General features: G+C 33.1%; 3 protein-coding genes across 3 annotated transcripts; 2 read left to right on the top strand and 1 right to left on the bottom strand.

The window, feature by feature from the left end:
* The first annotated feature begins 661 nt into the window (after positions 1 to 661).
* LOC125835647 (12-oxophytodienoate reductase 1-like) lies at positions 662 to 3845 on the top strand. The gene is made up of 5 exons (XM_049514757.1): positions 662 to 887; positions 1574 to 1714; positions 1815 to 1945; positions 2028 to 2204; positions 2927 to 3845. Exons 1-5 carry the CDS (start codon positions 826 to 828, stop codon positions 3517 to 3519), a joined length of 1104 nt encoding a protein of 367 aa, XP_049370714.1. The 5' UTR covers positions 662 to 825; the 3' UTR covers positions 3520 to 3845.
* A 4145-nt stretch (positions 3846 to 7990) lies between these two features.
* On the bottom strand, positions 7991 to 9276 carry LOC125835662 (12-oxophytodienoate reductase 1-like). Its single transcript, XM_049514776.1, has 2 exons — positions 9101 to 9276; positions 7991 to 8731 (listed from the first exon to the last, which is right to left on the bottom strand). The coding sequence occupies exon 2, from the start codon at positions 8676 to 8678 to the stop codon at positions 8301 to 8303; it is 378 nt and encodes a 125-aa protein (XP_049370733.1). The 5' UTR covers positions 8679 to 8731; positions 9101 to 9276; the 3' UTR covers positions 7991 to 8300.
* A 12097-nt stretch (positions 9277 to 21373) lies between these two features.
* Positions 21374 to 21724, top strand: LOC125835673 (secreted RxLR effector protein 161-like). Its single transcript, XM_049514784.1, has 2 exons — positions 21374 to 21443; positions 21543 to 21724. Exons 1-2 carry the CDS (start codon positions 21374 to 21376, stop codon positions 21722 to 21724), a joined length of 252 nt encoding a protein of 83 aa, XP_049370741.1.
* Positions 21725 to 24984: the final 3260 nt, after the last annotated feature.

Here is a 24984-nt window from a genome sequence, read left to right as displayed (position 1 = left end):
ATGTCACCCAAAAAATGTTGCAATATGCAAGTTGTGCATGTGTTTGGTAGTAAAGAAAAATAATTCTGGCATTTCATATTTGATTTATTAAAATATATATATATTTCAAAAAGTACTTTTACAAAAATGATTCTTCTCGTGAATGTAATAAAAACAAGTTCATGCACTTCTTATTAATGATTCGTTTGGTGAGAAGATTGTTCGTACTATATAGATGTATTATATTAAAGATTTGTATATCACAAATTATGTTTAATTTAATTTTTTATTGAATTAAAACTTGATAAACAAATATTGTATTTTTAAGAATATCTTTGCGATAGTGTATCATGCAATTTATAAACTTGTGCTTATTTGGTAGGATTGTATAAAGAATTGAGACAATTTTAATAATTTTACAACTTATGAGATTTTTATGTTAATGAGAAAGCATACAACATAAAAAGTTCAAATTGCATGTCCAAACAAAATTTCAATTTCATCTCGTGATTTCAAATAATGATTTCATATCGCACGATCAAACGAGGAATGTAAGGTTATAGTTGTGTGCGCCTAAAGAGGTATTAAATTCTGGGTGCCTGAGTTCCTAAGAAAATAGTGAGGGTGGAATATTTTAAAAAGAAAAGAAGAAGAGCAATGAATCTAAGCACAAAAGGGAGTAAGATGCTTCATTTTGGGGGCTGAGATGGTAGGTGGGAGAAAGAAAAAGCAAGAATGTGGACTAATTTGTGTGGCTCCACACTGCACACCAATTATATCTCACTTTATCCTTTCCTATAAATATCCATACCTCTTAATTATCAAGAAAGATTGTACTGTCACAAAATGGAAAACAAATCTGCTCTACTAACCCCTTATAAAATTGGAAACTTTCAGTTGTCTCATAGGTATTCTTCTTCCTAATTATTCATATAACAACCCTTTATGTTTGTGTTTTTTTTTTTTTTTTTTTTTTTTTTTTTTTTTGATAATTCAAAATAGGGTTCTCCTATTTTCAATTGATCAATGTTGTTCTTTCATTGTTTTGCTGTTACAGATTTCTTATTTGTGCAAATTTAAAAGATTCCCATGTTATAGCAACATCACTAATTGATGTCCACAATACTAGATGAAAAAATGATGAAATAAATAAATTGATATCCACAATACTCTTTGATTTGGTTAAAGCTTGAAATTCAATCAGATATGAACTTTTTCTTCCATAAAGTTAGAGTTGAGCTTGACTTCTCTTTATTTGTTTTAGTGATACTCCGAAGTTTTTCAAATTGTTGATGAGAAAATGGAGAACACAGACGGTGAATGTGTTCTTATATCCCTGGCATCATCTAGAGCTGCACTCTGTTAATTCTGATTAGTCGTATGTATTTGATGGATAAAGATGGTGTGGCTCTTATATTTAAAGTTGCAAGGGCATTGAATACCCAATATTATTCAAGGGAATTAAAATCTAGTATTATTTTGAGCAACTATCTCAAATATCTCGTCTATCTTATAATTTTAAGCACACTTCTTTTTGAATTGATGGACATTTTGTGAATTACTTCTTATTAGTAACACTTAATATATTTTGCAGAGTTGTGTTGGCGCCATTAACAAGGCAAAGATCATATGGCAATGTTCCTCAACCACATGCTATCCTTTATTACTCCCAAAGAACCACAAAAGGGGGTCTTCTAATAGCTGAGGCCACAGGAGTTTCTGACACTGCCCAAGGGTAACCACAATTTACCAAGTTCTCAATAAGTTTATAATTACGTTCTACATTCCTCCCGAATACTTTTTCTAAATTCGTCTATATGCCATATTGATTGAAGGTACAATGATACTCCTGGAATATGGACAAAAGAGCAAGTGGAGGCCTGGAAACCAATTGTAAATGCAGTGCATGCCAAAGGAGGAATCTTCTTTTGCCAAATTTGGCATGTAGGCAGAGTTTCCAACACTGGTAACTCACTTTTGACACTTTGACAGAATTAATGTATCACTAAATGTAACTTTTGTGCTTCTTGATCGACACCAATCTACAGGTTTTCAGCCCAATGGACAGGATCCTATCTCCTGCACAGACAAGCCATTAACACCTCAAATTCGTTCCAATGGCCTAGATGTTGCACAGTTTACCCCACCACGCCGCCTGGCAACAGATGAAATTCCTCACATTATTAATGATTTTCGGCTTGCTGCTAGAAATGCCATTGAAGCTGGTAAAAATTTCTTCTAAAGTTCACTGTTTGGTAAAATAGAATGATTTTAACATGTTCTATGTAGGAAAAGGTAAACGTTGTTTAAAATATGTGAACTCATTTCATATTGTATATGTTTGGAGTCTGCTACCCATATCATTTTCTTGGTTTCACTGACATATATGAACACTGAATTAGAACATTTGCTGCAAACAATACAACGGAGAGACAAGAAATGTTTTTGTAACCTTCGCAACATAATGTATACGAACAGTGTTACATATGCAGTCTAAGGGTGTGTTTGGTATGAAGGAAAATGTTTTTCATGGGAAGTGTTTTCCTAGAAAATGTTTTGTTGGAAAATAAGTGGTGTTCTTACTTAGTTTCTAGTGTTTGATTGGTGAGTGGAAAACATTTTCTTCCATACCGAACACACCCTAAGTGGCATTTCACTGGTGCTCTTCAGTGAATAACCAGAATGATTCACTTTTTGGTTATGTCCATAATGGATTTCTGTGAATAAGGAAATGAAATTAGGTCTAGACTTTTTAACAAACAACTTAAATCTTGCACAATATTTGCTGAAATAGGTGCTTTGTTAGATTAATTAATTGGGGAGTTGATCAGTTGTGATGTACAATCCTTTCATTGAATGACTTTCCATGTGCTATCACATCAGTATTGTCTTCAAACTAACACTCTTTCAAACCAAGTTTGTGTTATGTAATCTGTTCAATTTGTAGGATTTGATGGGGTTGAGATCCATGGAGCTCACGGCTATTTAATCGACCAGTTTATGAAAGACAAAGTCAATGATCGAACTGACCAATATGGAGGGTCTTTAGAGAACCGTTGTAGATTTGCACTTGATATAGTTGAAGCGATTGTAAATGAGATAGGAGCTGACAGAGTTGGAATAAGGCTTTCTCCATTTGCTGACTACATGGAATCAGGAGACTCAAACCCAAGTGCTTTGGGCCTTTACATGGTTGAATCCTTAAATAAGTATGGCATTGCATACTGCCACATGGTTGAGCCTAGGATGAAAACAGTTGGGGTAAAAGTTGAATGCCCTGAAAGCCTTGTACCCATGAGGAAGGCATTTAAAGGTACTTTTTTGGTAGCTGGTGGTTACGATAGAGGAGATGGAAACAAAGCTGTGCTTGAAGACCGAGCTGATCTTGTCGTGTATGGGCGTCTATTCTTAGCCAATCCAGATTTACCAAAGCGATTTGAGCTAGATGCTCCTCTCAACAAGTATATTAGGGAGACATTCTACATATCTGATCCTGTTGTTGGCTATACTGACTATCCATTTCTTGAAACCACGGCATGATGCCAAGGGTTATCAGATACTTCTTGTCTCACAAAAGAAGTAATCTATTAACAAAGATCACAAACATTTTCTGCACTTGAATTCCGTATGTTTTCATCTTATTTAATGATAAATAAATTCACTCTCTACCGATCATTGTGAGTTAATTCTTAGCTCTACATTTCGGCCAGTGAGGGCTTGATATACTAGGTGCATCGATCTATCTTCTATTATTATTAGTTACATCGAGTGTTTCAAATTTTTCTACACATGTATGTTCATGTATAAACACACTATGTTGTAGTATATGTGAGTATCAAATGAAATAAAATAACTACTTTTTGCAATTATGTTAGTAGATGAAGTTAAAGATATGCATACCATAAATATGGTTGAAACAAGCCTACAATAATAGAATTGGGAAAATGCATAAATTGCCCATGAACTTGTCCGAAAAGTAAGTTATACAACACTACTCTTACAATATGTGACGTATTACACTCATTGCCACATTAGCGATACTTCAACGCCATGTCATAAATTATAATATTTTTAATCCTTTTTGTTTTCTTTCTTTATTAATTAATTTTTCTTTTGTTATTTATATTTTACACTAATTAATTTCTAATCAATTGTTAAAATTCTCTAATAATTATATCTTCTTCATAGCAAAATTGCAAAGAAAACTTTCTGCAATGGCCTCCAAGAAAACTTTCTAAAATCCAAAGCTGATTTGTGGAGTGGAAGAATTCTTCAATTCCAAAATGAACCACAAGAAGACTACTTCAATTTCTTCCATTGATTAACCATGAAAACCGAACTTCCAATTGCAAAAGAGATCTGGGTAAGATGGGGGTGTACAAAGACTTTAATCCTACTTTGTATTACGTAAATAGGTTGTTTTCAACAGAACATGAACTGATTCTTGACAACAAAATTTAAGACACAACTGCAATGCAGTTTGACCAATGCATCTTCCAAGTATTGCAAGTGTAAAGTGTTAGGACCAAAATAATCCGGTATCGTGCGGAAGCTAGCAAAGCAAACCTCTAAAGACTATGAGTAAGAAGACAAACAATAAATATACCATAAGACACAAAGATTTAACGTGCTTCGATCAATCGACCTACGTCCACAAAGGAGATGAACAATCCACTATATAAATATGAGAGTACAAAATATAGAGAGAAATAATCTTACCCAATTCACTCGGAATAAGAAGAGGTTCACACAAGTGATAACGTATCACTTGTGTCTAACTGTTTCCCACCACACAAAACTCTCTAGGCCCTAGGACTATATTAAGAATGTTACTAAGTTAGAAGAAACGAGTCTCTATTTATAGAGTCCTAAACTTTTTCCTACAACAAAAGGACTAGCCTAATATGAAGATTTTCTATTTTCCATTAAGGAAAAGAAGAGCATATTTATAGTAAGAAACTCAGGTCAAATACCCAACATAAAGCACATACAAGAATGCAATAAGATTGTACCATCAAGCAATCAAATGCAAAAAGAGTAAGCATGTTATAGAATCATCAACAAAATCATAATCGTGCACATGAAAGACGCCAACAAAATACTTAAAAGAGTAAAACAATCTCATTTAGACCTATCTTTTGCCTCAGCTCAAAAATAAATGAATGTTAATATCCAGCAAGCTCAAAGAACTTGAAATAACTTCAAGTCTGCAGATATTTACACTGTAAACACATACACACATCACCAGGCTGGAATTCAATCATCAAATACGACACTATACACACAATTAATTACTCCGAGAGTTCAATTAACACCTCACGCAGTGATTAAGATTTTACACAGGCAACACACTCTGCAGGGGGGACTCTATTCATTCACAACATCAAGTTTGTTATTTTCAATTTTGATGATATGACAAACCATGAGACCTTGTAAAGGGACCTAATCCTTGTGTCGTTGTGTATACAAATGACAGGCTGTAAAAGTACAATTAGTTGGTGCACAGTCTCCAACTGTGGCAGAAACCTCGGCCAATGGTATGGCCTCGAAGGTTGTGTCTATCCTTCATAAGGGTTTCCTCAATAGACATAACCTTAGTTTTTGCATCTTGAAAATTCTAAAGAACACAAGCAAAGACCCATCTTGGTGAAGTATTCTCCAAAAGCGCAACAGGGACCTGATCAAGCTGCAAGTGTCATAGTTGTCTTATGAGTTATACTTTCATGCTTACATTGTAAATTTGTTCCTAATCTATAAAGAATTTAGATCTTTTGTTCTTTCTGTAAAAGTCTAAATCAGATAGAGTTAACTGATTTAGTGGGCAGTGTTGTATCTGCTTAGTCAAATTCTAAATCACCTAGGAGCTCGCTGGTTTAGTGGGTAGTGTTGTATCTGCTTAGTTGAAGTCTAAGTTATCTAGGGTTGATAGCTTAGTGGGCAGTGTGGTACAGGGGCGAAGCTACAGTGATTGGACACCCTTCGTCGGAAAATTATACCGTACACCTAAGTAAAATCCTATTCAAAATGGTTAAATTTAATACTTTGGACACCCTTGTCATAATAAGCTATTATGGCTCAGCGGTTGGAGGCTCTCTTGTAGAGCTTTGACGCGCAGGTTCGAATAAATCTATAATTTAAAAATCTAATAAAGCTTATTGAATTTTCAATGAAGTTGATTTTTTATTTCTTTTCATTAAAGTTTGAAATAAAATTCTGATATTTGTATAACGCTGTTAAAAGCAAGTCATTTTTTAAAGAGCTCATATTTTATTATTCCTTTAATTGTCTAAGAGTTAGTAAATTTCTTATAAATCTTTAACTTAAAAATCTAATAAAGCTAATTGAATTTTCAATGAATTTGATTTTTTATTTCTTTTCATTAAAGTTTGAAATAAAATTCTAATATTTGTACAAAGCTTAAAAGCAAACAAAAGAAGACCTCATTTGCTTCTACCTCCATTTTTCGTGTCTCGATATTGTTGTCGTCACTAGAGATTTGTGTAAGTTTGAAACTTAAAAATGATTAAGCTACATATCATGCGATTTGATTTTTAAAATTTTAGAACATTTATTCATAAAAAAATATTAATAGTACATAGTTCGATTTTGAATTTTTTAGTGTGTCCATTTATAAAAAAAAATTGTTTATATAATTATTGGACACCCTTCGTGAAATTTCTAGCTACGCCACTGGTGTGGTATCTGCTTAGGCTCAGTAAGTAATAGAGTTATTACTTAGCTTTGAGATTAAGAGGTTAATCTTGTTTGGGGTTGTAATCTGTGCTTCACTTTTGCTTGAAGAAATTAGTGAAAACAGTTGAAAATCTTGTGTAACAGGTCGTGATTTTACTCCCTTGAGCAAGGAGGTTTCCGTGTAAACTGCTTGTGTTGTTTTCCTTTCATTGTTCATTCTTCATTACTGTTCTTGCTGAGTCAAGGGACCTAGTCCGTTGACTAATAGTGGACACATATATTCTATCAAAGTCACAAGCACACACCACTCTCAAATAGACTCCACAAACAATCCGTGTCAGTGCTGTCACCACCAGACGTCCCAATAATTCTCTTGTAAAGGAATGACTTCTTTATTTTATAGAATATGCCTTGTAAGAAAGTATAATAACGATAAGATAAGTAATTAAGGACTTCTACTAAATTTTGAAAAGTTTATATATACAAATAAGTTCTGACTCTTTACTTTCAATGTCGCTCCTGTGTTGACACGACGTGGGAGTGGGTATGGATCTGTACCAAATCTTGTCAATCAATTTTGAGTACTTTGATCGAAAATGGCAGAGAAATTCAGGAAAATACAATGATTTGTGTAATAAAAACAAAAGCTAATGTAAAATTGAAGCAAATTAAATACCTTGTATGTAGACGTTTTTATGTCAATTCTTTTCCTTACATCTCTATATGAGATTCTCCTCGAAATACCTTGTTAGTTTTCCTCATAATGTCGCATAATTTAGATATATATCAGCATTTTCAAATATCTGAATTATTTTGAGCCGAATCTTGGTACGCATACTCGTTCATGAATCCATATCTACAAACTTAAAATTTAGACCGTGAAAGATCTAATCTCTAGATCCGCATCCCTATCGAAACACCCACACCCGAGTCTGAACAACCTAATTAGGATATATGTGTTTTTGCTTTTTTTTTTGTAATATGTTATGAATGAAGAAAAGTTTCTGCTGAACCTTATTTTCCCTCGCGATGCCTTCGGTTCTTTCTTCTTCATTTCATCATTATGTTGTGTTGTTCCAAAAACTAAGCATAAAATTTCTGGAGTAGGGGTAACTTGGTTGGCGGTATATTGCAGAATACGCAGGAAGCTTCTGTTGAGAGGATGAAACACGAGTGGAAAACTGTTGTTGTGGTTGAAAATAGGTAGAAACGTTCTGCTAGTAAACTGTTCCTGAGAAGAATTGCCTGAACTTGAGTTGTGATCTGATGTAGGTAATTTCTTTTAAAGATTTCCTCTTACCATTTGAAGATATGAACATTAATCCAACTTTTAATACTTCACTGCCTTTATTACAACGAAGAAATTACTCAAATGATATATAAGTTCAACGTGGATATTAGTTAATCTCATCTTACAAACCCCCTACATCCAGAAAAAGAGTATCATATCTAGTGCTTCCTCGGTGTCATATTGTGGTTTCTAGAAATGGATAGTCAGTATAGCCAACAACAGGATCAGAAGTATAGAATGTTTCCCTGTTATACTTGTTGAGAGGTGCATCAAGCTCAAATCTCCTTGGTAAATCCGGATTAGCTATAAACATACGTCCATATGCAACAAGATCAGCTCAGTCTTCAAGCACAGCTTTGTTTCCATCTCCTCTATCGTAACCACCAGCTACAATAAAAGTACCTTTAAATGCCTTCCTCATGGGTATAAGGCTTTCAGGACATTCAACTTTTTCCCCAAGTGTTTTCATTCTTGGCTCAACCATGTGGCAATATGCAATGCCATACTTATTCAAGGATTCAGCCATGTAAAGTCCCAAAGCACTTGGATTTGAGTTTCCTGAATCCATGTAATCAGCAAATGGGGAAAGCCTTATTCCGACTCTGTCAGCTCCTATCTCATTTACAACTGCTTCAACTATTTCAAGTGCAAATCTACAACGGTTCTCTAAAGACCCTCCATATTGGTCAGTTTGATCATTGACTTGGTCTTTCATAAACTGGTCGATTAGATAGCCATGAGCTCCATGGATCTCAACCCCATCAAAACCTACAATTGAACAGATTCACATAAGCAAACTTAGTTTTGAGTAAAGGTTCTAATTTGAAGGCAGTGCTGATCTGAAAGAACAGGAGAAGATATTCAAAGCACACTCTTAAAATACATAATAAATTTACATATTTGACAAAAGTTAACCTCTTCCCACATAGTAAATAAGTCCCAGAATATGCGTGTGCTTTTCATTCTTAGCTTTCAAACTCATGATCCATTTTAGCACTTGCTGACTTTGTTTTTTTTTTGTCTTTGGTTTCATCTAATGCATATGGTAAATATGGAAGGAAGATTTTCTAGTCCACAGTTTCAGACAGAATTAAACAACTTTCCTTCATAATAGAGAACATGTCTAGTAAGTTTTACCAGTTTCAATAGCATTTCTAGCAGCAAGCCGAAAATCGTTAACAATTTGAGGAATTTCGTCTGTTCTCAACCGCCGTGGTGGTGGAAATTGTGCAACATCCCGGACATCAGAACAAATTAAAGGTTTTGATGGCTTGTCTGTGCAGGAGATAGGAGCTTGTCCATTGGGTTGAAAATCTGTGGTAAGAGTCGGTTAAGAAGTTGGAAGCATCAAATGTGAGTATATAAAGTGAGTTAGTTAACTACCTTTGCTAGAAACCCTCCCTGTATGCCAAAGTTGGCAAAAAAAGATTCCTCCTTTGGCATGGACTGCACTTACAACTGGTTTCCAGGCCTCAACTTGCTCGTATGTCATGGGCAGTGTCAGAAATTCCACAGCTACTCAGGCTATTTATAACTTTTTCCAAAATTTTGCCCAAAATCCAATACATGACCGATTGGGCGACATTAGTCGGGCTCGCCAATCACAATGGACGGATCGCCAACTGCTTCTCAACTCGCCTTTCTCTTGCTCTAGGCTTCAGGTGTTTGAACCTCAGTCAATGAGCTCGTTCAATTCTGCCTTTCACACTTGGTGAATCTCCGAGTACCACCTTTGTTCGCCTTTCGAACCTTCAATTTTTCTCTTTGTACTGTCACCTTTGGAAATGACCATCATGTTTTCCTTTCTCATTCGGCGCATTGTCATTTCCCTTTTTGTTCGCCGACCTGCCTCAATAAATTCAAGTGTTGTGCATTGTTACTTTAGGTGAGGTCAGTCTCATAGGAAATTTGCCCTTCTTGCTAGGCGATCAACAATATGGAGTTTACACTTCTTTTCATATTTTGATCATTCTTTCGAACATTCATCCTTGTCTTGTCCTTTAGCCTTCATAGCTGCAAATAACCACAATATCATTAGAATAGGACATAATTAGGCATTGAGGACACTAATTATTGAACTAATTAGGCATCGACCTCATAGAATCATTTCATCTCATGTATGAATAGCAGCAAAATCGAGCATAATACAATACACACTACATTAAATCAACACCTGACTCCATAATTGCACCCCTTGATTTGGGGTTTTAGTCACCCATCATAAAGGGTAAAGAAATAATATCTTTCATGAAAGTAGTCATGGGTGACATGAATTAACAAATTAAAAGCAAACCCACTTTGAATTCAACTTCAATTTATCAATTTCAAGAACAAAATTGAAAACCCCAAAAAACTAGAAAGTGTTCTTCACAAGGTAAAGTTTTTCTCTCTCTCACTATTGTTCAAAACATTTCTATTTTTGAACTCTTGACTTCTCTCTCCTTTGGGCTATTTATAATTTCCCCAAAATTTGTCCCAAAAATCAATACATGACCCATTGGGCGACATTAATTGGGCTCGTCAATCACAAAGAGCGGATAGCCAACTGCTCATCAACTCGCCTTTCTCTTGCTCTAGGCTTCAGGTGATTGAACCTCAGTCATCGAACTCATTCAAGTCTGTCGTTCACACTCGGCGAATCACTGAGTACCACATTTGTTCACTTTTGATGCCTTTAATTTTTCTCCTTGTACCGTCGCCTTCGGCGATTGTCAACATTTTCACCTTTCTCATTTGGTGCATCAGTATTTCCCTTTTTGTTCGCCGACCTGCCTCAATAAATTCAAGTGTTGGGCACTGTTACTTTAGGCGAGGTCAGTCTCATTAGACAATCCTAACTTCTTGCTAGGCGATCAGCAATATGAAGTTAACACTTATTTTCATATTTTTTTACCCTTCTTTTGAACATTCATCCTTGCGTTGTCCTTTAGACTTCATAATTCCAAATAAACACAATATCATTCGAATAGGACATAATTAGGCATTGAGGATACTAAATGTTGAGTTAAATAGGCCTCAAATGAGTGTAAATCTATCACTCATCAGAAAACTTAACAATAACACGTCAATTTCAAAAACTCTCAAATATAACTTGTATGTTTAAACACCTAAAGGACATATTATTTTAAATACTTTCTTCTACTTAATGAAACATGTATAGAAACTAATTGTAGCACCGTCAGATCTTTATGAACATCCTTTAGTTTAACTTACCTTTCAAATGTCAAGTTAAGTTCAAGTTTATTCGGAAAGTATATAAAGTTCTAAGAGGCTTTTATATGTTATACGAAAGTGTTATGAGATTAAGAGACTAATAGTATCAAAGAGCTAAAATTGGCTAAGTTCTTATTATGGCATACTATATACATTCATAGTTCATATCATGTCATCTTATATGCATCAACTCTGAGCTATATCTAAGGAAATAGGGGCCTATTTTCCCACAAGAATATGTCTATGGTACAGATGACCACAAGTTGACAACTACGATGTCGGTTAGCTACCAGAAGAGAGTATTTGGTTGGGTATGATATGCATTATATGTGTGTGTGTGTGAGAGAGAGAGAGAGATAGAGAGAGACTAATCTTCTAAGTTAAATTGGATTTGATTTTCAACTCAATATTCTAAGATTATAATTTATATATTCAAGAACTATATACGAAAAAAACTATAGGTTGCAATTCTTCTCATTTATATGATGAAAGACTATATCTAAAAATATTTTCAAAGTTCACATAGTTTGAATTTCCGAAAACAAAAAATGTCACATTAATTGTAACAAAAGGAGCACACTGGTAATTTGATAATCACCAATATCTTTCAAGCTAGCTAGTAAATCTCATTTTTCATGAATATTTACCTATAGAAATATCTTTCCTTAATAACCTTATATATAATGATGTTGTATATAACTTAAATTTATGATTTAATTTTATGATATCGTTATAAATTTTGAACGCACTTTTGTGGGACAAGACATAAGAATCCCCCCCCCCCCCCCCCCCATCTGAATCATGACAAAATCCTCAGATACACACAAATTATGTGAGGGTCCTATTATTTTTTCACTTAATTTTTCTATATTATTTATACCTCTAAACTATCTGAGGGTCCTATTACCCTCTTAACATAATTGTCAAAATTGCACTACTTTTTGTGTTTAAAATGTTAAGTACACTTTTGCACTCATTTTTGTATTTATGAAACTCCATGAATCATTCTGATATTTAAAAATTATTCTTGATAATTTGCACATGTTTCCTTTGTTTACGAAATTGTCATGTACTTGTAAAGCTATTGATACTTTACACAAGTTCCTTTAATTTATTTGGCAAATAAAACTGGATCAAAAACTACAATTAGACACCAAAATAAATTGGACAAAATTAATTCAAGGGTTTAAATAATATGGAATAATTAAGTTTAGTGGGTAATAGCACCCTCATATAGTTTAGAAGTGTAAATAATACATAAAACGTAAATTCAAAGGGATAATATGACATTTCCATAATTTAAATGTATAATTAATAATTTTATGAAAATTCAAGGGGGTTATTATGCCTTGTTCCTACTTTTATTTTGTAGTACACATAGTTACTACATACGTACTATCCAAAAAACATTTAAATGAGTGAACAAGTGGTCGCTGACTCACCCCGTACACATATCTTTCGTCAGCATGACGTAATATGAACAAATATGGATCTCAATTAGCCAGTACAAATACAAACAGAGCTAATTTGAATTTACGATGCGCAGGATCCATTCGAGAGAAGCGCTGCCAAATAAAGAAAGATAATAAATAAATTTCCACTTTGAGATATCCGATTGGAGAAGACTAATCCCTTAAAGGAAAAACATTAATGATAGTGAAAATATTTGTTATCTTTTATTATTGATATAGAAAAAAAATTAATTTCAATATCATAAGTATCAGATTTAAGACTAAATAAATAAATAAAAATTCGGTCAATGCATATTTTTTATTAGTTACAAAGTTTTAAAATCACTTACTAATTAACTTTGTATTTGGTCAAACTAAGATCCATAAAATGAACCAAATATGGAAAATAATTTACAATATGTTAGTCTTCATTTATCTTTTTCAAATCTTGAAACAAAGTACAAAAGGATAGTGCCCCCGATGCATGTATATAAGCACATAGATATATTACTTTTCCTTACAAATTCATACATTATATTCACATTTCGCATCAACTATTATTTTCCTCCCCTCCTTCATATAAAACCCTTTCTCTTCTCTCAAGTATTTTTGGTTTATAAATCCTAATTTGTAACAAATGGAGGGTCATCTTCATCAACCACAATTTACAAGTAATCAACAACAACATAACATACCCAGTATATTTTCACAAGTGAATTATATGAGTGGTGGAATGCATACATCCTTAGCCCAACCTTGTGAAGGTGTGAATATTAATACAAATGGTGGAGATAAGTTGTTCGAACAATGGAGCTTTGTACAGCCAACTGATTCCTTGATGATTCAAGATCAACATCAGTTTAAGAGTCATCAAGATCTGAATATTAATACAGGTGGTGGGGATAAGTTGTTTGCACAATGGAGTGTTGTAAAGCCAAGCGATTTCTTGATGAATCATGACAAACAACAGTTTATGAATCATCAAGGTGCTAATACTGATACAGGTGGCGGAGATAGGTTGTTTGCACAACAAAGTGTTGTAGAGCCATGTGATCTCTCGATTACTCAAGATTGGCATCATAACCAACATCAGTTTATGAATCATCAAGATGTTAATATAAATTCAAATAGTGCACATGAGTTGTTTCCACAACAGAATGATATAGAGTCAACCGCTGCCTTGATGATTCAGGATCAACATCATGATCAACATCAATTTATGAATCATCAAGGTGGTCATACTGATATACGTAGTTTAGATGAGTTATTTGCACAATGGAGTGCATTCATTCAGGATCAACCTCATGATCAGGTTAAGTTGATGAGTCATCAAGGTGTTAATATTAATACAAGTAATTCACATGAGTTATTTCCACAACAGAATGATATAGAGCAAACTGTTGCCTTGATGATTCAGGATCAACATCAATTGATGAGTCATCAAGGTGGTCATACTGATATACGTAGTTTAGATGAATTATTTGCACAATGGAGTGCATTCATTCAGGATCAACCTCATGATCAACATCAGTTGATGACTCATCAAGGTGTTAATATTAATACAAGTAATGCACATGAGTTAATTTCGCAACAGAATGATATAGAGCCAACGGATGCCTTGATGATTCAGGATCAGCGTCATGATCAACACCAATTTTTTAGTCATTGATACATATAGTGGAGATGATAAGTTATTCTCAAGATGGAGTACAGAAGAGATGAACGAATTTTCTAATATTTAAGGGAGCTCGACAAGAATTTCATATAGACCAAATGCAACATGATTTTTTGGGAATTCATATACAAGATGAAACTAAGTATGGAAAGGCATATCCAACAAGATTTTTCTAGAACTTACCCTCAAGCATTTGAAATATTATCACTTTGTAATGATTAAATTCAAGTATTATTGTTACGTTAACTCGATTTTTTATCTTTTATTATTGATATATAAAAAAATTTAATTTCAATATCATAAGTATCATGTTTAAGACGAAAAATTTAAATAAAAATTCTGTCTATGCATATTTTTTATTAGGTACAAAGTTTTAAAATCATTCTTACTAATTAATTTAGTATTTGGTCAAACTAAGATCCATAAAATGAAACAAATATGGAAAATAATTTACAGTATTCTAGTCTTTCATTTATCTTTTTCAAATCTCGAAACAAAGTACAAAAGGATAGAGCCCCCGATGTGTGTATATAAGCACATAGATATATTACTTTTCCTTACAAATTCATACATTATATTCACATTTTGCACCAACTATTATTTTCCTTCCCTCACCCCCTTCATATAAAACCCTTTTTCTTCTCTCAAGTATTTTTGGTTTATAAATCCTAATTTGTAACATATGGAGGGTCATCTTCATCAACAACAATTTACAAGTAATCAACAACAACATGACATACCCGGTATATTTTCACAAGTGAATTTCTTAGCCCAACCTTTTGAAGGTGTGAATATTAATACAAATGGTGGAAATAAGTTGTTCGAACAATGGAGTATTGTACATCCAACTGATTCCTTGATGATTCAAGATCAACATCAGTTTAAGAGTCATCAAGATGTGATTATTGATATAGGTGGTGGAGATAAGTTGTTTGCACAATGGAGTGTTGTAAATCCAAGCGATTTCTTGATGAATCATGACCAACATCAGCCTATGAATCATCAAGGTGTTAATACTGATACAGGTGGAGGTGTAAATATTGATAGAGGTGGCGGAGATAGGTTGTTTGCACAACAAAGTACTGTAGAGCCAAGTGATTTCTCGATGACTGAAGATTGGCATCATAACCAACATCAGTTTATGAGTCATCAAGATGTTAATATTCATACAAGTAGTGCACATGAGTTTTTCCACAACAAAATGATGTAGATCCAACTGATGCCTTGATGATTCAGGATCAACATCATGATCACCATCAATTTATGAGTTATCAAGGTGGTCATACTGATATATGTAGTTTAGATGAGTTATTTGCATAATGGAGAGCATTCATTTAGGATCAACCTTATGATCATCATCAGTTGATGAGTCATCAAGGTGTTAATATTAATACAAGTATTGCACATGAGTTATTTCCACAATAGAATGATATAAAGTTAACAAATGCCTTGATGATTCAGGATCAACGTTATGATCAACATCAGCTTATGAGTCATCCAGGTGTTAATACTGACACAAATGGTGGAGATAGGTTGTTTCCACAACAAAGTGTTGTAGAGCCAAGTTATTTCTTGATGACTCAAGGTAGTGCACATGAGATTTTCCACAACAGAATGATATAGAGCCAACGGATGCCTTGATGATTCAGGATTAGCGTCATGATCAACATCAATTTATGAGTCATCAAGGTGTTAATACTGATACATATAGTGGAGATGATAATTTTTCTTCTCAGAATGGAGTATAGAAGAGATAAAAGAATTCTTTGATATTTGAGGGAGCTCGACCAGAATTTCATATAGACCAAATGCGACATGATTTTATGGGAAGACATATCCAACAAGATGAAACTAACTATGAAAAGGCATATCCAACAAGATTTTTTTTATTTACCCTCGAACATTTACAATATTACCATTTTGTAATGATCAAATTCAAGTATTATTGTCACGTTAAGGAACCAATTTAGCACATAAGTTAAAAGCATCCTTGTATAATAAAGACAAACAGTGAATACAAAATTATTTCTGAATAATATTCAGATTTTACTTATCCTTCATTTTCTATCTTCGTAAAGAAGACTCCAAGGCATCAAAGTCGATAAAGTCCAATACTAAATGTTTTCACCCAGGACAAGGTTTTACACATAAGATTAGTTGCTTTCTTTATCTAGTAAATAAATATTGCGCTAAATGTAAAGCAGAATGACAAATTTCCTCTTTGTAGAATGAATTCATACATATAGTAAAATGAATTTATTTGGCTGATCAGTCAGGAATAATATTTCATGTCATCTTTGTACTTGTTATATTCCATTTGTGTTTATAATGACTCAAAAGGGAAGTACTTAATGAAGGAGTTGTTACTTAATGTTTCACTGTTATTATCTATGGATCTTTGAGAATTATATATAAAACCTTTTGTTTTCATAAGCAATGAAGGAAGACAACTTTTGCAAATATTTGGAAGTCAAGCCATTGTTTGTTTCAAAGCTAGTGGAAGCAGACAAAGTGGGAACTCTATTTGTTCGTCTTATCAGTTCAATGCCTACTATGAAATATTGTAATAGTTCTACTTCAGGCCTCGCAACCACTACTATGTAATGAAGCATATTAGCTATTAATATTATATCCTTGTTTATCAGGAAAAAGAAAAACCTTTTTTCTTCTCTCATAAATTATTTTTTGTTTATAAATTTATGGCCTAATCGAAACAAATGGAGGTTCATCAAATCAAAATCAACTTACAAGTCATCAACAACAACACAATATATATATATTGTGGTAAGTATACATCCTTATCCGTACATTGTGACGGGGGGAGGGGGGGGGGGGGGGGGGTGATTTATGAAAGACAATTTATAAGTCTTCAAGGTTTGAATGTTGATACAAATGGTGGAGATAAGTTTTGTTGGTTTTGTGTTAGCATTTTAATATTAATTTGCTTAGTTTTAGGGATTAAAATATTGTCGTTTGGTTGACTTTCTCATATGCTACAGAAGTAATGACAATTATTCTTGCTTAGTGCATTACTCCATTTTGGAGTTACTGCATATGTTACTAATTCTTTGTTGCATGTCACCAACGGTTGGCTTTGACCATTCAGCCAAGAGAAACTTTTGTAATTTCTCATATATTATTTTCTTTCTTTATTCCTCCATTATACCTTGTAACCTATGTAACTCCTAAGGCCATTTATCTTCACTATTTACTACCCCATTATCTTCTTATTCATTGCTAGGAAGACTTTCTCAACTATAAATAGTGGTGGTCTTCATTTGGTTTGGGACACACAAGAAAATATAGAGTGCATAAAGTTTGTTAAAAAAGAGAGTTCATATTAGTTGAAGGTAGGTGTTCTTTTTGTGAGCTTTAGACTCAATTCTTGTCCAGAGTTGTTGAGTTATACTTTGTGTTAAGGTTGTTGTATACTAGAGGGGACAAGTCAATAAATACTACTGCTGGACCGGAGAAAAACATTTGCTGCACTGGGCTTGAATCTCCTTAAAGAGAGCGAGATATTCGCGCCTCAGCCTAAAAAAAATTCATTTCTTCATTTCATTTTCAATTGTAATCTTATAATTCTGTTATTTTGTAATTTTTCACTAACAATTTTAAGGAGATTCATAATGGCTACAATTAAAAAATTCACGGATGTCAAGATGGGAGACCTTAACAAGCCATTTCGGTTCAATGGTAACCATTTCAAAAGATGGAAGGGTAAAGTAATTTTCTACTTAAGTCTTCTCAATGTTTCTTATGTGTTAACTGAGAAGAATCCTAATAAAGTAGACATCACCTCTATGAATGATAATGAAACTATTTCTCATCCAGAGAAAGTGGAAAAGTACGATGGTGATTCCTATAAGTGTCGGTATTATATTCTTAATTGTTTATCTGATAATTTTTATGATTATTATGATAGAACTTACTCTAGTACATAGAAAATTTGAAAAGCATTGCAGAGTAAGTATGATACTGAAGAGGCTAGAGCGAAAAAATATGAGGCTAGTAGATTTTTTCGTTTTCAAATTGTGGACAATAAATCAGTGGTAGACCAAGCTCAAGACTTTATAATGATTGTTGGAGAGCTAAGGTCCGAGGTGGTCAAAATTGGAGATAACCTTATTGTTTGTGGCATAGTAGATAAACTTCCACCTTCTTGAAAGGAATTTCAAAAAACTATGCGCCACAAACAAAAGAAAACCTCTCTTGAGATGTTGATAATGAAAATATGTATAGAAGAAGAGTCAAGGGGCCAAGATAGACTTTTACAAACAGAAGAGAGCAACATAACAACGAAGGTAAATTTAATTACTTCGGATAATGCTACTCCCGAATCTCACAAAAATACTTCTTTGAAGCCTATGAATAAAAAATTCAAGAAAAATAATGGTAGACCTCCCAAGAAAAATAATGGTGAAAATAACCAAGTACAAAATCAACAAGTTCAAGATAAGGGACCATGTTTTGTTTGTGGCAAGAGCGGGCATATTGCTCAATTTTGCAGATTCCGAAAATGTGGTCCTAACCCTTAAGCAAACGTTACCGAAGAACCTTTTGTGGCGGTGATTACGGACATAAACATGGTTGAGAGTGTTGATGGATGGTGGGTTGATTCTGGTGCAAACCATCATGTTTGTTATGACAAAGACTGGTTTTAAAAATATACTCATTCTAACAAAGCTTGGTGATTCTCACACAACTCAAGTGCTTGAAACGGGAGATGCCGAATTGTGTTTTACTTCTGGAAGGGTATTAACTTTGAAAGATGTACTTTATACTCCTTCCATGAGAAAAAAACTTAATGTCTAGTTTTCTTCTTAATAAAGCACGCTTTAAACATATTATTGAATCTGATCAATATGTAATAGTGAAGAAGGATATTTTTTTGGGAAAGGGATATGCTTGTGATGGGATGTTCAAACTGAATGTTGACATGAATAAAGCTTCTACTTCTGTTTATATGCTTTCTTCTACCAATTTTTGGCATGCTCGTTTGTGTCATATTAATGATCGTTATGTTGGAATCATGAGTTGTTTAGGATTAATCCCAATGGTTAAAAAGAATTTTGAAAAGTGTGAGGCTTGTAGTAAACCCAAAATTACTAAAAGGCCTCATTTTCAAGTTGAAAGAAAAATTGATTTGTTAGAATTAGTTCATACTGATATTTATGAACTTGGAGGAATTTTAACTCGTGGAGGTAATAGATATTTTATCACTTTCATTGATGATTTTTCTAAGTTTACATATGTATACTTGATGAAAAATAAAAGTGATGATTTTGAAAACTTTAAAGTTTATCTCCATGAGATTGAAAATCAGTTTGGAAGAAAAATAAAAAGAATTAGAAGTGATAGATGCCGTGAATATGAGTCAAATGAGTTTAATTCTTTTGTTAGATCATTGGAAATAATTCGTGAAACAACTCCTCCTTATTCTCCTTCATCTAATGGTGTAGCGGAAAGAAAAAATAGAACTTTGGTTGAATTGACTAATGGCATGCTTATTGAGTCACATGCACCTTTAAATTTTGGGGTGAAGCTATTTTGACTGCTTGTTATGTGTTGAATCGTGTGCCTCATAAAAAGTCTAAATTGACACCTTTTGAATTGTGGAAAGGTCACAAGTCAAGTTTGAGATATCTAAGAGTTTAGGGTTATCTTGCCTTTGTGAGGCTAATGGATCCCAAGATTATAAAGTTGGGTAAGAAAGTTACTACTTGTGCTTTTCTTGGTTATGCTTCAAATAGTAAAGCCTATAGATTTTTTAATCTTGAAGATAATATTATAATAGAACCAGGTGATACTATTTTTCATGAAAATAAATTTCCTTTTGATTCTAAAAATAGTGGGGGTCAAAGGATTGAACAAAATATTTTGTCACTATCTAGTTCTCATACTTCTACTTTGAAAAATAAAGAAATTGATGATTTTGAGTTAAGAAGAAGTAAAAGAGCTAGAGTAGAAAAAAAATTGATCCTGATTTTTATGTGTTTAATGTTTCAGACGACCCTCTCACTTTGAAAGAAGCATTATCTTCGCATGATTCTATTTATTGGAAAGAAGTTGTACATGATGAATTGCAATCACTAATTTCTAATAAATTAATCTTGGAAGTTAGTTGACTTACCACCGGGTTGTAAAACTATTGGTTACAAATGGGTCTTAAGTAAAAAGTTGAAATCAGATGGATCAATTGCTAAATATAAGACTAGGCTAGTCGCAAAAGGTTTTAAACAACTAAAAGTCCTAGAATTTTTTTGATACTTTTTCATCGGTAACAAGAATTACATCCATAAGATTTATTTTTTTATTTTTATTTTTTAAAATTTGATACCATTCTATACTTTTTTTTGGTTTTCCACCCAATGTCCGGAGCCCACATTGGAGCTCCAACTAAATCTGGATCGTGCACTGCAGGGCCCATTCGGGGGTGCTCCCAACAGAAATCCATAAGATTTTTAATTTTTATGGCTGCAATTTTTTGTTTGCAAATTCATCAAATGGATGTAAGAACTGCTTTTGTAAATGGAGACCTAAATGAGAAAATTTATATGGATCAACCCGAGTATTTTGTTGAAGCAGGCCAAGGAAGCAAAGTATGTAAACTTACTAAATCCTTATATGGCTTGAAACATGCACCAAAGCAACTGCATGAAAAGTTTGATTCATGCATGATTAAAAATGATTTTAAAACAAATGAGTGTGATAAGTGCATTTATCACAAGTCTTGGAATAATTCACATGTTATTATTTGTCTATATGTTGATCTTTGGCTCTAACATGAATGTCATTGGTGAAGCTAAGAATATTCTTAGAAGTCATTTTGATATGAAAGATCTTGGTGAGGCAAATTTTATCCTTGGAATAAAAATAACAAAAACATGTGATGGAATTTTCCTTGACCAGTCACATTATGCTGAGAAAATTTTGAAAAAATATAACTTTCATGATTGCAAGCATGTTGTAACTCCTTTTGATTCAAGTGTTCACTTATTTCCTGTTGAAAGTGAAAATGATGTAATAAATCAAAAGGAATATGCTAGCATAATTGAAAGTTTGAGGTATATGACTGATTGTACTAGGCCTAATATTGCATATGCAGTAGGAGTACTTGGCAGGTTTACTAGCAAGCCAGGTAATGAACATTGGCATGATATAACTAGAGTTATGAGATATTTAATTGGAACAAAAAATTGTGGTTTGTTCTATAAAAAATATCATGTTGTACTTGAAGGCTTTTCTGATGCAGATTGGAACACTTTATCAGGTGATTCCTGTTCTACCACTGGTTATGTTTTTACTTTGGGTGGTGGTGCTATTTGTTGGAGATCAAAAAAGCAAACTATAATTGTTAACTCTACCATGGAGGCTGAACTAATTACTTTAGCTTCAGCTAGTGAGGAAGGAATTGGTTAAGAGATTTATTGTTTCAAATTCCTTATTTTTAAAAACCAATTCCTCCTATTTTAACTCATTGTGATAGAACTGTTGCAATTGGTAGAGTTCAAAACCGTTATTACAACGGTATATCCAGACCTATAATGAGGAAAACAGTAATGTAAGATCGTATTTGACAAATGGTACCATTAATGTTGATTATGTCAAATCATGTGATAATCTTAGAGATCCTCTTACTAAGGCCTTAACAAGAGAAAAGGTCTGGAGCACATCAAGGGGGATGGGATTGAAGCCTATAAATCTTTGAGCCATATATGAGGAAACCCAACCTGGGGACTAGAGATCCTATAACCAGGTTCAAAGGGAAAAACTAATCATATGATGACTTGTTGTGAAAAAATGAACTATTTTTTATTCCCTCCCTATGATGTGAGTGCATTGTTTCCTGTATGGGTAGTGTGTTAAAATTACAGGAGCACTCTCGACAAATTTCACCTATGTGAGTGTGGAAGTAGGTCGCTTCCTATGAGAATTGGGCTTATTCTCAAAAGCACTCATGAAATCGAGATAGCACAAGGTCATAACGTGTTGGCTTTAAAGCTCATGACAACACCTTAATTATTATGTGTGAGCAGTGATATTTCATTTCTCTTAAGTAGTCATAGTTCAAGTCTGAGACCACTACGACTCTGGAGTAAAAGTTATTGTTTCACTATGTGAAAGTTCAATAAAGAGCACACCTTCATTATGCATAGTAGTCTTCCTTCAACTGATTTATTCTCTAATATCTATCTATATTACCTTAAAAGCATGAACTCCTAACTTGAATGTTAATTTACTAAAACATCCCTAACTTAGGTTGTGACTTTTTCGATGAGTTGTGACTTTTTTTATAAGTTGTGATTGGCTTCGAAGGGTTGTGATTTTTCGATGAGTTGTAACTTTTCCAAAGAATTGTGACTTTTTCAATAAGTTGTGACTTTTCCAAAGAGTTGTGACTTTTTCAATAAGTTGTGACTTTTCCAAAGGGTTGTGACTTCTCGAAAAGATCATGACTTTTCAGATAAGACACAAAAAACATTTGTGTATACTACCCTTTGTTGATTATAAATAGAGGGGCTTCCTCTCATTTTTCAACCACATTTTTTTTAATCTTCTACTCTTCTTCTTGCATTTTAAATTTTTTTGGGTGATTTATTGTCGTTGAGTGAGTTCGAAGTTTAGCGGAATATGAAGTACCACTTATCTAATGAAGTAAGTCGTTCTATCCTAAGAGGGTACATTTCATAACCTCGAGTACTTGAGGAAAATAATTTTGATGATATAATAATGTATGTTCCAATATACATTAGTATGTAATGTTCCAATATATGAAGTTAACATGATGTAGTCTAAATTCATTTGTTTTTTCAACAATTTCTCTTGAGATGTAGATGCATGCTTCTGAATATCTTTTCCAAAATTTAGAGAATCATCACGATTTGTTTTTGATGCTCAAGACAAAAGAAGGATTTTATTTATCAATGCTACTTATGTGATTTAAACTCTCATAAAGTTTGCTTTCAAAATAGTTAATACTATATAAACATCTCCCTTTTGTTTTACTTATTTACCATTTCTTAATATTTCAGTATTTTAGACGAAGAAAAATTTATATTACTTGTAATAACGTCAGTTGAAGTTTGTATTAGTTTAATTTTTATTATTTATTTAATATATTAATTTTATGATATAAATATTTTCATTAATGCAAATATATATATTTATATTTGGGTAGGTATTTGTATATAAATTAGAGTATTATATATGTCACAAATGTATTATCAAGTTAATAAGATCTTCTAACTTCAAAATATATTATTTTAAAATATTTCGAGTTTTGTTTTAAAAGAAAACTCACAACAAATGTGAAAATATGTGAATATATTAAATGTAGTTGTTCTCTTCACATGTTCATATGACATCTAAACAATTTAACGTGGAATACACATGCAAAACACATCTGGTTAGATAACAAGAAAAATACAAAGCGAATATTGTCTACAAGGTAATATTAGTGAGATATGACTAATTACATAATTGAACCTCATCAAATTGAAATAAATATATATACATTATTGCATTTAACTAATAAAATGTTTCATTGACTATCTTCATAGGTTTGCGTGAATAAGAGATATATATATGACGATCCATGTTGAACATTCACAAAAAAATCTGCAATATTATTTTTTCTGAGCTTATTATTCAAATCTTCACTTAAATAAGCAATATTATCTACTATCACATATATTTTTGGAATTGATAGTCACGTGCAACGCACGTGTCAAAAAACTAGTAATATTAAAATGAGTGGGGATTGTTGGTTTTGTGTTAGCATTTTAATATTAATTTGCTTAGTTTTTGGGATTAAAATATTATCGTTTGATTGACTTTCTCATATGCTACAGAAGTAATGACAATTATTTCTTGCTTAGTGCATTACTCCGTACTGAATATGTTACTAATTCTTTGTTGCATGTCACCAACGGTTGGCTTTGACCATTCAGCCAAGAGAAACTTTTGTAACTTCTCATATATTATTTCTTTCTTTATTCCTGCATTATACCTTGTAACCTATGTAACTCTTAAGGCCATTTATCTTCACTATTTACTACCCCATTATCTTCCTATTCATTGCTAGAAAGACTTTCTCAACTATAAATAGTAGTGGTCTTCATTTGGTATGGGACACCCAAGAAAATATAGAGTGCATAAAGTTCGTTAAAAAAGAGAGTTCTTATTAGTTGAAGGGATCGTGTTCTTTTTGTGGAGCTTTGGACTCAACTCTTGTCCAGAGTTGTTGAGTTATACTTTGTGTTAAGGTTGTTGTATCCTGGAGGGGACAAGTCAAGAAGGACTACTGCTGGACCGGTGAAAAAGATTTGCTGCAATGGACTTGAATCTCCTTAAAGAGAGCGAGATATCCGCGCCTCAGCCTAAAGAGATTTTTATTTCTTCATTTCATTTTCAATTGTAATCTTGTAATTTTGTTGTTTTGTTATTTTTTACTAACAAGTTGTTTGGACAATGGAGTTTTGTACAGCCAAGTGACTTCTTGATAATTTAGGATCAATATCAGTTTATGAGTCATCGAGATGGGAATATTGCTATAGGTGGTGGTGATTAATTAGTTATTTGCACAATGGAGTGTTGTACAACCAAGAAATTTCTTAATGATCCATGACCAACATCAGTTTATGACTCATCAAGGTGTTAATACTGATACAAGTGGTGGA

The sequence above is a fragment of the Solanum verrucosum genome, unplaced genomic scaffold (genome assembly GCF_900185275.1).
Source record: "Solanum verrucosum unplaced genomic scaffold, falcon-dt-bn FXZP01000128.1, whole genome shotgun sequence".
In the NCBI taxonomy this organism is placed as follows: Eukaryota; Viridiplantae; Streptophyta; class Magnoliopsida; order Solanales; family Solanaceae; genus Solanum; species Solanum verrucosum.
Note: the sequence above shows the minus strand (reverse complement) of the source record. Positions and strands in the feature narration are given on the sequence as shown.